The sequence below is a fragment of the Corticium candelabrum genome, chromosome 12 (assembly GCF_963422355.1).
Source record: "Corticium candelabrum chromosome 12, ooCorCand1.1, whole genome shotgun sequence".
Classification (NCBI taxonomy): domain Eukaryota; kingdom Metazoa; phylum Porifera; class Homoscleromorpha; order Homosclerophorida; family Plakinidae; genus Corticium; species Corticium candelabrum.
This window is the reverse complement of record NC_085096.1, coordinates 2210308-2226466: the sequence shown is the minus strand read 5'-3', so window position 1 is coordinate 2226466 and position 16159 is coordinate 2210308. Positions and strand designations below refer to the sequence as shown.

Below are 16159 nucleotides of genomic sequence, written 5' to 3'. Positions count from 1 at the left end.
ATTACTGCTAGGAAGCGGGGGATTAAGATCCATCACTCAATATAGAAATTTAAATTTTTTGCAAATCTGTTTACGATCTGGCAAGCTGTTGACATCCACTCTACATCCCCCCACTCGTGAACATCTTCATACGCCACTGCGGCCTACCTACGTGGTGTTCAGGACTTTGAAGGCTCATAGCTGTGGACCGACGGTGTCTACAGTCCAATTACTAGTACATATCAACAATACGACTCTATCACGTGATTAATAGGGTGACGTCGTTCAGCTCGACCTAAAAGTTTCCAGACAGTTCCGGATACGTTCTTTCTTTCTTTGAAACGTTTGGCTTGTTTGACGCTGCGTTTGTTTGACATCAACGAGGATGGTAAACGAGTCCACATTTGAAGACATGCTGGCGCTGTTTAGTAAGTCCTACTCAACTGAAGACATTTCGTTGTTTAGAGAGACCGTTCCTAATTCGTTTCCTACTATAAATGGTAAGTGTATGTTAGCTATACCACCAGCATGGACTGCAAATCTTTTAAAGTGTAGATTTTTCTCCACGTGGTCTGCACATGAATGCTGATTGATGTTACATTCAGTATCAATATTTATCAGTTTACACTAACATTATAGTGTTGTGCTATCAGTATACAGGTTTGTTTTGATTTTAGGCTCAAGAAAGATTTCAAACTCTATTTATTACATGGGCCAGATAGCCGACAAGGAAGAGACTGACAGCTTGGACGATCAATGGATCTCGAGGACTAGTAGTCAGTTTGCTTCTAAATTGGAAAAGATAACAAAGGACAATGATGCAAACCCCCTCATCATGCTCACACGAGATATGGAGGCTCTCAGAGAAGTAGTAAGCCAGCATAAAGCAAAGCATTCCGAGAAAGAGTTGAAGGAAAAGTTGGAGAAAGTGCCAAAAGAATTTAGCTTCTCTCTACAACAGATTAAAAAACACCTTACTTTAATTAAACAGGATGACCTGATTAAATTTGTAGTAAACGCTTTGAAGGAGTCATTGTCATCTGGAATTTGTCTACTACAAAACATGAGATCTTTTGACTTAGGGTTAGAGAGTGAATACTTGATGCAGGATATGCTGGATCAGTTGAAAAAGAAAAGGGAGAATCGAGATCATGATCAGTTAATGTCACTTATCCTTTCTAACGGCAATCATGTATCTAGTGCATGGATTGACCAACTATTACTAGCAAACAAAAGGAAACGGAAACCATATAAAGATGAATCTGAGAGTCTCAGCGTATTGCAAAATTGGCTAGAAAAAGCTGCTGCCAAAACACATTTTGCTCTCAATCCATCTGTACAGAGTCGTCACTCAAGCAGTGGAGCCAAAAAATCTTGTGCTCGAGAATTGATCGAAGTATGTACACTAAGTCATCACTTAAGCAGTGGAATCAAAAAATTTTGTGTTCAAGAATGGAACAAACCATCTGCAGGGAGTCGTCACTCAAGCAGTGGAGTTAGTAGTATACAGTTGAGGAAAGATTACCAGGGGAGTGACAATGATGTCGATGGTGTTGCAAGCAGTCAGGTTAGTGAACTGTTTTTGAATGGACAAACAAAGTGTGTGTGTGTGTGTGTGTGTGTGTGTGTGTGTGTGTGTGACTTTGTATTCGTCATCAGTTTTGTATTGCATCACAATAAATTTTCGTAATTTCTCATTTATTACCATGGTTGTATACTATTTGTTTTGAAGGTCATGTCTGCTGTAATTTCTAACTTAACATCTGGACATCGTCCCAAACCCATATTCATACCATACGACACTCTGATGCAAGCAACTAAAAACTTTGATGAAAAGAAGGTCGACGAAGGAGGCAGTCTCATTGCAGCTGGCAGTTTTGGTCAAGTTTTTCTAGGAGAATGGCAAGGGCAGCGAGTGGCAGTAAAAAGATTAAAGAAGGTAATTCTTTTATTTTATATGTCGTGGACAAGGTGTCATACAAGGTGCCAGACAATTGATTGGCACACACTCACTCACTCTCTCTCTCTCTCTCTCTCTCTCTCTCTCTCTCTCTCTCTCTCTCTCTCTCTCTCTCTCTCTCTCTCTCTCTCACACACACACACACACACACACACACACACACTTGCACTCACACACTCACACACACACACACACACACACACACACACACACACACACACACACACACACACACACCACATGCACACACACACACACACACACACACACACACACACACACACACACACACACACACACACCACATGCACACACACACACACACACATGCGCACACACACACACACACACACACACACACACACACACACACACACACACACACACACACTTTCTAACATCTCGAATCGTAGCCCAAAAATGAACGTTTGTCGACTGTTCGTCTTTCAAAGAGGCAGTACATGAACGAAGTGTCGGCACTAACAATGTAAGTCGATGTCATAATTATATAGCTAATGATGCGTGTATGCAAGCTGCATTGTTGTGTTTCACGTGAAGGTGCCCTCCTCATTCGAATGTCGTTGGGCTGATTGGTATCTGCGACGACGGACCGGAATTATATTTGGTGTATGAATATGTCGAAGGCAGGACGTTAGCTCAACATTTGGCAAAGGTCAGTGTCACACAGAATGAGTACGTAGAGGTCGCCTACCACGTATTGCATGGTATGCAGTACAGAGCATATGAATGAATGAATGAATCTTATTGTTATCGCACATAGTGCAGTTCCCACTCAGGGCTTATACATATGCACAGGGCCTGTACATACGTGCACATACATACACAGTGTGCGAAATAGTCTTTGACTGACCACCGAACATCGTGTCCTGTCCATTTAATATTTGCCGCACATTAGACATGTCTGGTCGGACATTCCAATCCTGGCAAATACTACTTATCACTTACCATTAATCACACACACACACACACACACACACACACACACACACACACACACACACACACACACACACACACACACACACACACACACACACACACACACACACACACACACACACACACACACACACACACACACACACACACACACACACATGTATATTTAACAGACTAATATATATATATATATATATATATATATATATATAGTCTTGCCGGGTCCACTGGACACCTGCTTGGGAGTAAAGATCTTGCAATACATCCTCGAGGAGTGAAGCAATGACATGTGCAAGTGAACGTGAACACACACTCATCCCACCACATCTTTTTCCAACATCTGAGTCCACCACACTAGACAGCAAGCACAAGGAACAAAGTGATTTGAGTGGAGGTATATGTTTCCCCATTCAAGACTGTAGTGGATCAATTCATGACAATTATCATGGGTTGCCGCAGTAATTCGAGGTTGGTACACGTGTCCATGCATTTGTGTTGCCAAACCAAATCTCTTGGGATACTCTGCACGAACAGGTCGACAAAGACATTTGCCACTGCAGCTAGCTCAAGGATGCCTGACCAAGTGCCAGGTTTCATGGCTCTAGATGACACTTTGATGTTGCATGTTTTTTGATAAAGAGTCATATGCGTGCAATTAGTACAACCCACCTGGCAAAATTACTGAAAAAAGTCTGACTAACCATTGACAGACTTTCATTCCTCTGACAGCTAGACTATTTTATATATTATTATAATTTATTTGTTTACATTTATTATTATAATTTATTGTTCACATTTATTATTATAATTTATTTGTTTACATTTATTATTATAATTTATTTGTTTACATTTATTATTATAATTTATTTGTTTACATTTATTATTATAATTTATTTGTTTACATTTATTATTATAATTTATTTGTTTACATTTATTACTATAATTTATTTGTTTACATTTATTATTATAATTTATTTGTTTACATTTATTATTATAATTTATTTGTTTACATTTATTACTATAATTTATTTGTTTACATTTATTATTATAATTTATTTGTTCACATTTATTATTTATTTACATTGTTTATGGAATTGTTTATATCATTGTTGGTGGCATTGTACTATGGTCATGTGTATTGTAGTTTATTGTGCTTGTTAACTGTAGGAGAGCAGAGAACCTCTGAATTGGAATGAACGAATCAAAATGGCTCAAGATATTGCCTCAAGTATTTACCACATACAATCAACTTCACAACCTCCACTCATCCATCGAGACGTCAAAAGGTATTCAAAACAGTCGTTCAACAGGCACATTAACAATCAGAGCTGTAGAATGAAAGCTTCGTAAAAATGGTCCAGCAAAATAAATTCATTATAGAGATTTGGTAATATTAATTATTTTACAGCAAAAGTCAAGTTAGTAACATTCACAAATAGTATTGATATTAACATTTATTGTTAATTAATTAATTAAAAATTTGTTATATAGATTTGTTAATATTAATTATATAATTAAAATTAATTAATTATATAGATTTGTTAATATTAATTAATTAATTAAAAATAAATTAGTTATATAGATTTGTTAATATTAGTTATATAAAAGTTTGTTAATATTAATTAATTAATTAAAAATATATTTATTGTATGGATTTGTTGATATTAATTATTTAACTAATTAATTTAAAATATATCAATGATATAAATTTGTTAATATTAATCATTTTGTTGTAGTTCCAACATTCTGGCATCATGGGATCGAAGAGTACTATTGGCCGACTTCGGTCTCTCATGCTTTGGAGAGCATTTCGATAACATGCATGCCAGTTTTCTCGAATCCGGTTCAACAACCGTAGGTACACGATGTTACATGCCACCCGAGGCGTTCAAAGGGATATTCAGTACACGAACCGACGTCTACTCATTTGGAATGGTAGGGAACGTAGTATGTCACGTGACCTTGTCGTGTAAACCATATGGGATCGATATTATTCCAGATATTACTCGAGCTGGTAACGGGATTGCCTCCTTACTCTTCAAGCAAGAAACTCAATCTGGTCATCTCGTTTGTTACGATTTCGGTAAAAATTTTGAATTTGTGTCTGTTTCTAGGCGACATTTTTGAAACAAATTGAAGGGGAAGGCACCGACCTGGTCGCGATGTCCGACCCGCGAGCCGCTTGGCCTGATCCGGTGTCTAACATGCTCACTGATCTGGCGAAACGTTGTACTGACATAGACAGTCACAGACGACCGTATATCACGGAGGTTGCTATAGAAATGAGTGGAATGAATGTACAGATTGGCGTTGCAGTGTTTTGTACGTGCTGTAGGTTTTGAATGAGTTGAGGGGTATAACTCGAATGGGGAGATGCTCAAGTGTATGTAACTCTATGCTAGAATCTAAGACTGAATGTTGTAACAATGTTAATGTCATTTGCATGTTTCTTTAGAGAAAAGTGTGTGAGACGACAACGGTCACTGCAGGTCAGATGTTGTCATAATGATTGTTTATGAGAGAAACTATAAGCAATCGTGTTATGCTTTCAGACACGACAGACAGAGAGTCTTCCAGTTCATTTTGTGGACAGTCAAGAGATCACCAGAAAGGTATGGGTTTATTGGTTTTTAGATTTATTTTTATAGATATTTTAGTATTTTGTGTTTTGGCTTTGTATCTGTGTGTAATTACTGTACAAGTAGGTTACATTCAAAACATGATGTTAATTAAGTCTAAATTACAATCGTATATCAAATGGTTTTCTAATTTTCTCTTATGAATGAGAATTCTTTATCTTGATAGCCATAGTGTTGAAGACAGTTTTATTTTATCAGTGTTTTGTGGTCAGATTTGTCTAGAGAACGGCACTTAAGATCGTCATGTCAACAGAAACAAACAGTAATAATGAGTATAAAAGTATCTAGAGATTTAGGTTACCAGGTCAGTCAATGTGCTAGCGATATAAGTCATGGTTGGAGACATGCCAACTGGTATATGGATAGACAGACTAATAGCCTGTTCACACTAGCATGGTTACGTAGCCTAACTGAGCCAAACGGAACTGAACCGCGTCAGCTAACCGTGTTGACCTGCATTCACACTGCCAAAGGCTGAAAGCGCACTGAGAGTGCGTAGTGAAAGAAAGTGGGCGTATATTCAGCTAACTGTGCATATCCGGGTAGTTCTTGTGATGGATCGTAGGCAAGATGCGATTGCCTTGTTTTAATTGGTATCTCAGCAGTCCATCGCAGTGAGATGTACAACACCGAGATCTCGGAGACGATTTTCCATTGGACTACCGAACCGAACCATGGTGGCACTGTAGCTTGAGGTGAGCCAGCTCAACACGATTTGGTTTGGTTTGGTTCAGCGGGTGTTCACACTGCGAAGTGAAGCCAAACCGCAACGTGCTGGCACAGTTACAAACGCTAGTGTGAACGGGCTATAAGAAACACCATATGAGTGTGTAGACGAATGCTGGCAATATAGTCTGAGAACCGTTGTTTATGTGCTTGGTCAAATTTCATACTGTGACCATCAGTTCCAAGTTGTAAACAGATTATGACCCAATGTTGTGTGTACAGTACACCATCTATAACGTATCTTGGATGTCATATGGAGGTAAATGCACTGGAGCTACTTTGTCTTCGATTTTGATAGGGCGCATGTAGAGAGTGAATGAGAAAATGAGACACAAATGATAGTTGTGGACTTGCTGACTACGTAATAGTATAGCTGCCATAAAACTGGTTGCTTCTGTGAATTCTGCGAAGAAGTCCCAAGCAGTCTCTTTGCTGTCACATGCGGATTCTTCGACGTGTTGCTCGTGTACTGCCTTATGCAAGGAGGTCGCTTTGGTATGAGCATACATCACTATTTCAGAGACTGGCATTGAGATGAAGCCACTTGCAAAGCCAAACACGATGTATCTCATGTGGTTAGTGAGCAAAGCGATGAACAAGGCACAGATACCGGTAGAAGGCAACCGAAAAGAGAGCTGTATATAGTCTATACTAACTGCCTTGCTGGTTGGAACGCAGAAATTTAATTCACAGCAATTAAAACTTCTGTCTTGATTCTCAAATTGCAGTACTAAGGGGTCGGTCATTAGTAATTGTCCACGGGGATGGAGAAATTTGCTGAGGTCCGCATAGTTTAATATGTGACCCTTGCAAAATATGCCAGCTAAAACCTCTGACCCTCACTGTCTGTCGGTTAGCTTAATTTAGGTGACCTCATATATGTGCAGGTATGTACAATAAAAAGTAGTCTGTTTCAGGGCTCAAGTGTGGCTTAGGTATGATTTCTAAAGTTGGTCCTTTCTATTCAACCCACTGACAAAACAAGTAAAGCAGGAATTTGCCTCTTTTAGCAATGCAAGTGTGCAAAGCCCTTAGAAATATACATTTCTTGCATACAATTCTGTAATATACAGATAAACATCCCTGAAAATTATGACCCCCCAACGAAAGGTTCCCCAAATGCTTAGTGACCTCTGCAAATCCCTGAATTTCAAAGTTATGACCACCAGCAAATTTGCCAGCCCCTCCGGACACTTAGTAATGACCGGCTGCCCTTAAGCCAGCACAAAAGCAAAGCATTGCAAGAAAGAGTTGAAGAAAATGTTGGAGAAAGTACGAAATGAAGTTTTGCGTATTTCCTCCTTTCTGAACAAACAGACTGGAAAACGCCGTACTTTATTTATACAGGAGAACCTGATTGAATTAGTTGTAAACAGTTGTTTGAAGGAGTCATTGTCATCTGGAATTTGTCTACTACAAAACATGATATCTTTTGACTTAGGGAGTGAGTACTTGATGCTGGGTCATTCGAAAAAGAAAACGTGGGAGAATCTAGATCATGATCAGTTGATGTCGTTTATTCTTTGTAATGACAATCATGTATCTAATGCATGCATTGACCTACTATTACTAGGGAAAGGAAACCAGATAAAGATGAATCTGAGAGTCACAGCTTATTGCAGACGAGTGTAGAAAAAGCTGCAGCGAAAAAACTTTATGCTCACCGATGGATCAATCCATCTGTACGGAGTCGTCACTTAAGCAGTGGAGTTAGTAGTACACAGTTGAAAGATTACCAGGGGAGTGGCAATGATGTTGCAAGCAGTCAGGTTAGTAAACTGTTTTTAAATGGACAAAGTGTGTGTGTGTGTGTGTGTGTGTGTGTGTGTGTGTGTGTGTGTGTGTGTGTGTGTGTGTGTGTGTGTGTGTGTGTGTGTGACTTTGTATTCATCATCAATTTGTATTGCATCACAATAAATTTAGTAATTTTTATTATCTTCATGGTTGTATACTATTTGTTTTGAAGGTCATGTCTGCTGTAATTTCTGCCTACGCATCTGGACATTGTTCCAAACCCGTATCCATATCATTCGACGCTCTAATGTAAGCAACTAAAAACTTTCATGAAAAAAAGGTCGACGAAGGAGGCAGTCTCATTGCAGCGGGTAGTTTTGGTCAAGTTTATCCAGGAGAATGGCAACGGCAGCGAGTGGCAGTAAAACGATTAAAGAAGGTAATTCTTTTATTTATATGTCGTGGACATGTCATACACACACACACACACACACACACACACACACACACACACACACACACACACACACACACACACACACACACACACACATGGACAAAACTGGACAAATGTTAAGCCCTCCACGTCTTTCGATGTTGACCTTGAGGTCAGCTGTGGAGATAGCTCTTCCTGCCTCTAGAGACAGGGCCTCCATGCACTAAGTGGAGTCTTGGGGCCAGCGCTACAATTCACCTGGAGCTTGGCCAGAGTAATCCAGGGGCACTGACAATGGCGCAGCTCTGGGACTGGACACCAAGGCTCACACGTACCCGTCTGCTGCAAGATGTTGCTGCCAAGCCAGCGGTCTTGTCCACCCCAGTCAATGACCAGGTACTCATTTATACTTCTGAGTCGAGAGAAGCAAGTGTGGGTGAGTTTCTTGCTCAAGGAAACTGTGACAGTGTTGCCTCCACCAGGATCGAACCTTTAACCCTCATCACGGAATACAAGATCCCGGATGTCATCACCAACGCTCTACTATCTGCTCCACCGCACTCGCACACCCCTACACACACGAGACACACACACACACACACACACACACACACACACACACAACATAAACACACGCGCGCGCACACACACACACACACACACACACACACACACACACACACACACACACACACACACACACATGTGCACACACACACACACACACACGTGCACACACACACACACACACACACACGCACGCACACACACATAACACAAACACACACACACACACGACACACACACACACACACGACACACACACACACACACACACACACACACACACACACACACACACACAATACAAACACATGCACACACACACACACACACACACAACACACACACGCACACGCACACACATACACACACACAACACAACACACACACACACACACACACACACACACACACACACACACACACACACACACACACACACACGGACACACACACACGGACACACACATGGACACACATGTGTGCTCACACACCGGCACACACACACCCCACCAACACACACACATGCACATGCACACACACGCACACACTCACACAACACACATGTGCGCTTACACAGACACACACACACACACACACACACACACACACACACACACACACACACACACACACACACACACACACACACACACACACACTTTCTAACATCTTGATTTGTAGCTGAAAAATGAACATTTGTCGACTGTCCGTCTTTCAAAGAGGCAGTACATGAACGAAGTGTCGGCACTAACAATGTAAGTAAATTAGTTGATATCATAATTGTATAGCTAATGATGTATGCGTTCAAGCTTTATTGTTGTGTTTCACATGAAGGTGTCCTTCTCATCCAAATGTTGTTCAGCTGTTTGGTATCTGCGACGAGGGCAGAACGTTAGCTCAACATTTGGCAAAGGTCAGTGTCACACAGAATGAGTACGTAGATGTCGTCTACCACGTATTGCATTGTATGCAATACAGAGCATGTGAACGAATGAATGAATCTTGTTGTTATTGCACATAGTGCAGTTCCCACTCAGGGCTCATACATATGCACAGGGCCCGTACATACGTGCACACACACACACACACACACACACACACACACACACACACACACACACACACACACACACACACACACACACACACACACACACACACACACACACACACACACACACACACTGCACGTACAACTATATGACATACACAAATGAAAACCTATCCTACATTCTATATTCATACCACTCCATTTCCTTAGTTAGTTGTTCGTAGACCTTCTCTGAGAGAGTCTTGATACCTCATTCCCAGACCTCTATGGATGCTCTTTCATTAGGCCCTATTTAGCATTGTACATGCCACCAACTTATCGATGTCCCATGAGTGACTTCCAAATGCTAATATTGGGTACAATTGAGTATCCACTATTTTGTCCAGATTTTGTCATTTCTACTGACTCCACCAAGTTGAGCCACAACGGAGTTGACTGCTCCATAAAACTTTCTACATCTTTCCTGTGTTACTACCGTTTCTCGTCTCTTTGCGTCTATGATCACTCCCAGATGAGAAATCCTCTCCCTACTGGCCACAGTCTCTTCTGCAAGGGTGAAACATTTATTGCCAAATGGTCTTCCACATACTACTCTTTACAACTGTAATCTTAGTACTCTTCTTTGCATTAAACATCAGACCATGATCATTGGCATACGTGTCACATATTCAACATCTGCTGCATACCGTACATTAGAGCATATGAACGAATGAATGAATCTTATTGTTATCGCATATGAAAGTGAGCGTCATATTCCATTGCAGACTACTTTAGAAACAGTTGCAGCTAAAAGCCTTTCTGCTGACCAATGGACCAAATCGTCTGCACCAAGTCGTCACTGCAGCTCTGGAGATAGTAACAGACAGTGGAGGAAAGATTATAAGGGGAGTGACAGTGATGCTGATAATGTTTCAAGCAGTCAGGTTAGTAAACTGTAATTGGGACTAGTAAGTTGGTAATTATGGACAAACAAATTATGATAGTGTCTGTCTGTCTGTCTGTCTGTCTGTCTCGTGTGTGTGTGTGTGTGTGTGTGTGTGTGTGTGCGTGTGTGTGTGTGCGTGTGTGTGTGTATGTGTGTGTGTGTGTGTGTGTGTGTGTGTGTGTGTGTGTGTGTGTGTGTGTGTCACTGTCATGCTCTCATTAATCATCATTGGCGTATTTGTTTTAAAGGTTACTTCTCCTGTATCTTCTACTCACGCATCTAGCCATTTTTCCAGACTTGAAGTCATATCATACAATACTCTGAAGCAAGCAACTAATGATTTCAATGAACGGAAAATCGACGAAGGAGGCAGTCTTATTGCAGCCGGTAGTTTTGGCCAAGTGTTTCTAGGCAATTGGCAAGACCAGCGAGTGGCAGTAAAAAGACTAAAGAAGGTAATATCTTATTTTATATATTTGGGCATGTCATACAAGGTGTCAGATGATTGGTATACTGCATTAGCATGAGCCATAAGAAACAGGATTTTGTACGAGTCACGTGACTCGGTGAGCTTGACTGACTTCCGGTTGTGACTATGTCTGTTATTCTCAGAAATGTGCCACACTTTTACTGCCGTGACAGTGTCCAATCATCAAGCAGTATTTGTGATTTGTCATACATGCATTGTCGTGCACTTGATTTGAGTGTAATGTATGATTGAGTTGTCTGTTGGTGTAATGCTGAGTGTCGATTAGCAGAACATGCTACACAACTATAAATTATAGCTCTTGAGATTACAGTGGCATAGGAACCTAGATTTGGTTGAAGGGAACACCCCCTAAAGGGTGTGGCTCTACACAACAAGGCTAAATGTGTTATCATACATTGTACACAGCAAAAAAACAGGAAATCGACATTGACATTATAGTAGAACCTCGCTAATCTGAACAGCCTCGTTTGGATTAGTGGAAGTTGTTTGGATTAGCCTAAATGTCAAAAATGCGTAGCCTTGGAGGTCCAGACCTTGGCTCAAACATACAGACCACTGGCGCATTTGCGTACTTTCTATATATAGTTTACTCTTACGTCGTGTTTGTGGTAAAGGACGCTGCTGCAACGACTACATTTACTTTTAAGTTAATTAATAATATTTTAATCATATTAAGTGTTCCAGGCTGCAATGAAACTTAAAATTTGCTTAATTTTTAACATTTTTACGATGCTTGTTTTTATCTGTAGCCCAAAGACGAACGTCTGTCGACTGTCCGTCTTTCAAAGAAGCAGTACCGGAACGAAATGTTGGCATTGACAAGGTAAGTCGATAAAATAATTTTTATTGCTGACGATGTGCGTACTCGTTATGATGGTATACTTTGTGTGAAGGTGCCCTTCTCATCCCAATGTTGTTCGACTGCTTGGTATTTCTGATGATGGACCGGAAATGTGTTTAGTGTACGAATACGTCGACGGCATGACATTAGCTCAACATTTGGCAAAGGTCAGTGTGAGAGTACACACACACATATAGAGACTGTACATCAAGTATTGCACAGTACAGAGTGAACCTAGTTTATTGTGAATTTGCGTTATGTCAATTGGTTGTACAGATTCATTGGTTTGTACACATACGTTGATGCATCTGTGGGCACTGCTTGTCTGGCTGGCAGTATATACTTTTGTGCGCATAATGTCATTGCATTGTCTATGCAATCACAAGTGCCTACATAGCTGACGTATTGTACAGCAATGGAAAACTGTGCAATAAGTGAGGCCAGACCAACTACATTTATGATGCTCTGATATTTGGACATGAAAATTAGACCGGCCAATCATGTCACTTTCTGAGCATTCGCCGCAGTTTTTATTTCACTGTATACACACGTGAGATAGCAAAATGGCGACTAAAACAAATGATGCTGATACGAAGGGGAATGCAGAAACGATCGCTGCACTAGCTGGACCACATGCACTGTTAACACTTGTGGAGTCGTTGATATCTATATTTGTAGGATGTATGTACGTGTACCACATCTTTTACAGCAAGCATTATATCATTGCGCATGCGCACATCAAATTTTATTATTTTATTTTGGTCCACCTCAAAACTGGACCGACAAATCCTAGCATCAAGAAATTTATTTGGTCTGCTCGGAGTGTGCGATGTAACTAAAAATACAGTTGTCTGTCACTTATTTGACCCCTCGGATTGGACCCTGTTGGATGAGTGAAAATGTTGGATAACTGAAGCTGTTACAAACTCAACTATTGTTGATATTATTCGACATTTTTCCACATTAGGTATACTGACTGTAGATGTAGAGGACTGTAGATGTAGATGAATGTAGAATACAACAAGAAGAAACGCTTGAACTCGCTCTCAAACTTGTTTCAAGAAACAACTGACATGCACGTGGATGTACATGTACCTACACGTATGCAGCTGACCAGCCAAGTGATCACCCATGCGACAAGCTTGACCTGTTGGATAACTGGCGTGTCGGATGATTGAGCGTGGGATAAGTGACACGCGACTGTAATTTATTGCACACTTGCCATATAATACCTCATATACATTGCACCATCTAACTAGATGCTCATGATTGGTCACACGTCACTTGACCTTGGTATTACTACTGCATGATTAGGGTGCTAAATTACTTTTATAGAAACATGAGTGGCAGGCTTATCACCTAACGCCAATCATGCAATTGCTTATACTTATAACAGTATGATGCATATATGCACTGCATGTCTATATATGCATTGTTGGTATTATTGTGGTCTTGTGTAGTATATTGTGCTTGTTAACTTTAGGAGAGCAGTGAACCTTTGAGTTGGAATGAACGTCTTGAAGTGGCTCACGGTAGCGCTAAAGGTATTCATCACATACAAACGACGCCACAACGTCCTCTAATCCATCGAGACATTAAGAGGTACTTGCCTTACTCACAAAGCGCTTCTGACAGGTAATAGTCTTGATTGTTTTATTGTAGTGCTAACATTCTGGTGTCACCTGATGGAAGAGTAATAGTGGCCGACTTTGGTCTGTCGTGCTTTGTAGAGCATGTTGACAACATGGATGCAAGTTTTTACGATTCTGGTTCAATGGCAGTGGGTACACGCAGTTATATGTCGCCCGAAGCGTGCAAAGGGATAATTAGTACACGAACTGATGTCTATTCATTTGGAGTGGTAGGGTGAAGTGTGTCACGTGACCTTGTAATGTGATTTGTATAGGATTGATATTGTAGGTATTATTTGAATTGTTAACAGGACTGCCTCCTTACTTTTCGAGCAAGAAACTTGATCTGGTTGTCTTCTCGTTTTTTACGATTTTGGCAAAAGTTTTAAATTTGTTTGTTGCTAGGTGATATGGTTGAAAGGAATGGAAAGGGAAGGCGTAGACCTAATGTCTATGTGTGACCCACGAGCTGCCTGGCCGGATCGGGTGGCACGTCTTCTTTTCGATCTGGCAAAACGGTGCACCGACTTTGACAGCCACAGACGACCATTTATAAGAGAGGTTGCTATAGAAATGAGTGGAATGAGCGTAGAGATTGGCGTTGCATTGTATTGTATGATCTGTAGGTTCTGCAGGAGTTGGACAGAGTCTCACGAATGGGCTTGCAAGGGATTCTAGGAATGTGTTTAAGGGCAGACAGGTATGTAGGTGGTTGACTAGATTTAGAGAAATACACACCAGCTACAGCTATAATTTTACAGGGGGTGTAGGAAGCAAATCTAAAGTTGTATGATCTAACGCGCGTTAAGTGGGCGTATTTTATGACAAACTAACGCGCGTTAACTAGATCTTATTCAACACTGAAAACTTACCAAGTAATCTCAGTCGTTCCTCATTAACACTATGACTCTAAGAACGAAAACTTTTGAGTATCGAGCAACTTGATGACCTCGAATATTCGTGTACTCACCACAGTGTAGTACAACATACATTAGTTATGTAATCACCTATCTCTAAACCGGAAGTAATACTGGACAACTTTTTTGTTATCTTCTTCATAGATTTGTCTTTTTTAATATCTCATGGTAGCGGGTAACTATTGAAACATATCCAGGTTTCTTACTTGCCTTGCTGTCACCAACAATCAACTTCGTCAAATATGGTTGTATCGGCCCAGGCTGGGCCATAGTCTGGCTGTGGCCTGGGTTGTACCGGTCGAACCGGCTCCGATGCCCTGCCCTTGTTCTAGCGGCTTGTTTGCTAGTGTAGCTATTGAACATTAGCACACTTGACTTGAAGCTCCATGTCGTAAATGTTGTGCTAGATGTTATATGTAATGAGAGCAAGAAATTGACAGATTTGACTGGTAGCAATAACAAGCGGTTTGTAGTAGACTGACTGACAGACAGACAGACAGCAGAACATAGTTGCAGCTGGTGTGTGTGTGTGTGTGTGTGTGTGTGTGTGTGTGTGTGTGTGTGTGTGTGTGTGGTGTGTGTGTGTGTGTGTGTGTGGTGTGTGTGTGTGTGTGTGTGTGTGTGTGTGTGAGTGGTAAAGCGCGTTAGCATGCATAACGTTGTTTGTCTTGTAAATGTTCTGCATGTGTGTAGGCTTGAAGAAGTCATTGAAGGTCGTGGAAATAAGCAGTAGCCGTTTGAAGACTGTCTACAGCAGTAGCAACTCTCTTATGTTGTAGGCATGACGCATTTGTTGACTGTTGTCGTGTAGCCTCGGTACTCCAGGCCGAGTGTTGCTATTTAACTAGTTTTCAGCTCTAGAAAAGGGACTTTGTAAAAGTCACGAGACTTGGCGAGTAGCGTACTCAGCCAATCGTACGCGCGAAACTTTCATGAGAGAGTTTTATTACCAGAATGGTGTAATTCATGTTTGCGATTGTTAGGACTTGTCGGAAATAAACAACAAAACTCACCTGTCTACAACTGCTGACCCGAAATCGATCGCTTTCTTGGTTTACGATAGTTATACGGGAATCTAACATTACGTGTAACCAGAAGAGATTTTATGTCCCGTATACGATGACTCGACGACTAGACTATTGCGAACTACGTGGTTACGCGAAACGGCATTCGCTACGTACGGTTTTAGATACATTTTACAGGTAACACGTCTAGTAAGAAAATAGCGTGCAGAGACTAGATTCGTACTTCTGCGCGACAAATTACTGCTGGGCAGCGGGGGATGAAGATCCCTCACTCAATG

The 16159-nt window shown here is 40.9% G+C and overlaps 3 protein-coding genes across 3 annotated transcripts; all 3 read left to right on the top strand.

Moving 5' to 3' along the window:
* The first annotated feature begins 271 nt into the window (after nt 1–271).
* On the top strand, nt 272–5241 carry LOC134188328 (uncharacterized). Its single transcript, XM_062656523.1, has 9 exons — nt 272–479; nt 657–1546; nt 1712–1918; nt 2353–2426; nt 2498–2612; nt 4067–4185; nt 4636–4834; nt 4899–4958; nt 5014–5241. The coding sequence occupies exons 1-9, from the start codon at nt 365–367 to the stop codon at nt 5239–5241; spliced, it is 2007 nt and encodes a 668-aa protein (XP_062512507.1). The 5' UTR covers nt 272–364.
* An 11-nt stretch (nt 5242–5252) lies between these two features.
* LOC134188092 (uncharacterized) lies at nt 5253–11035 on the top strand. Its single transcript, XM_062656282.1, has 7 exons — nt 5253–5282; nt 5355–5388; nt 5452–5511; nt 7706–7769; nt 7838–8033; nt 8231–8437; nt 10817–11035. Exons 1-6 carry the CDS (start codon nt 5265–5267, stop codon nt 8309–8311), a joined length of 453 nt encoding a protein of 150 aa, XP_062512266.1. The 5' UTR covers nt 5253–5264; the 3' UTR covers nt 8312–8437; nt 10817–11035.
* LOC134188327 (interleukin-1 receptor-associated kinase 4-like) lies at nt 9731–15868 on the top strand. The gene is made up of 12 exons (XM_062656522.1): nt 9731–9756; nt 9836–9914; nt 10817–10975; nt 11226–11432; nt 12217–12290; nt 12361–12475; nt 13792–13910; nt 13971–14169; nt 14229–14288; nt 14345–14500; nt 14566–14639; nt 15550–15868. The coding sequence occupies exons 1-12, from the start codon at nt 9731–9733 to the stop codon at nt 15587–15589; spliced, it is 1308 nt and encodes a 435-aa protein (XP_062512506.1). The 3' UTR covers nt 15590–15868.
* The last annotated feature ends 291 nt before the right edge of the window (nt 15869–16159 follow it).

Coding starts and splice junctions, on each gene's coding strand:
- LOC134188092 (XM_062656282.1), top strand. Junction 5,389..5,451: donor GACGACAACGGTCACTGCAG/GTCAGATGTTGT, acceptor TTATGCTTTCAG/ACACGACAGACAGAGAGTCT. Junction 5,512..7,705: donor GTCAAGAGATCACCAGAAAG/GTATGGGTTTAT, acceptor CTTTTGACTTAG/GGAGTGAGTACTTGATGCTG.
- LOC134188328 (XM_062656523.1), top strand. CDS start 365: ATGGTAAACGAGTCCACATTTGAAGACATGCTGGCGCTGTTTAGTAAG. Junction 1,547..1,711: donor ATGGTGTTGCAAGCAGTCAG/GTTAGTGAACTG, acceptor TTTGTTTTGAAG/GTCATGTCTGCTGTAATTTC. Junction 4,186..4,635: donor ATCCATCGAGACGTCAAAAG/GTATTCAAAACA, acceptor ATTTTGTTGTAG/TTCCAACATTCTGGCATCAT.
- LOC134188327 (XM_062656522.1), top strand. CDS start 9,731: ATGAACGAAGTGTCGGCACTAACAAT. Junction 10,976..11,225: donor ATAATGTTTCAAGCAGTCAG/GTTAGTAAACTG, acceptor TTTGTTTTAAAG/GTTACTTCTCCTGTATCTTC. Junction 13,911..13,970: donor ATCCATCGAGACATTAAGAG/GTACTTGCCTTA, acceptor GTTTTATTGTAG/TGCTAACATTCTGGTGTCAC.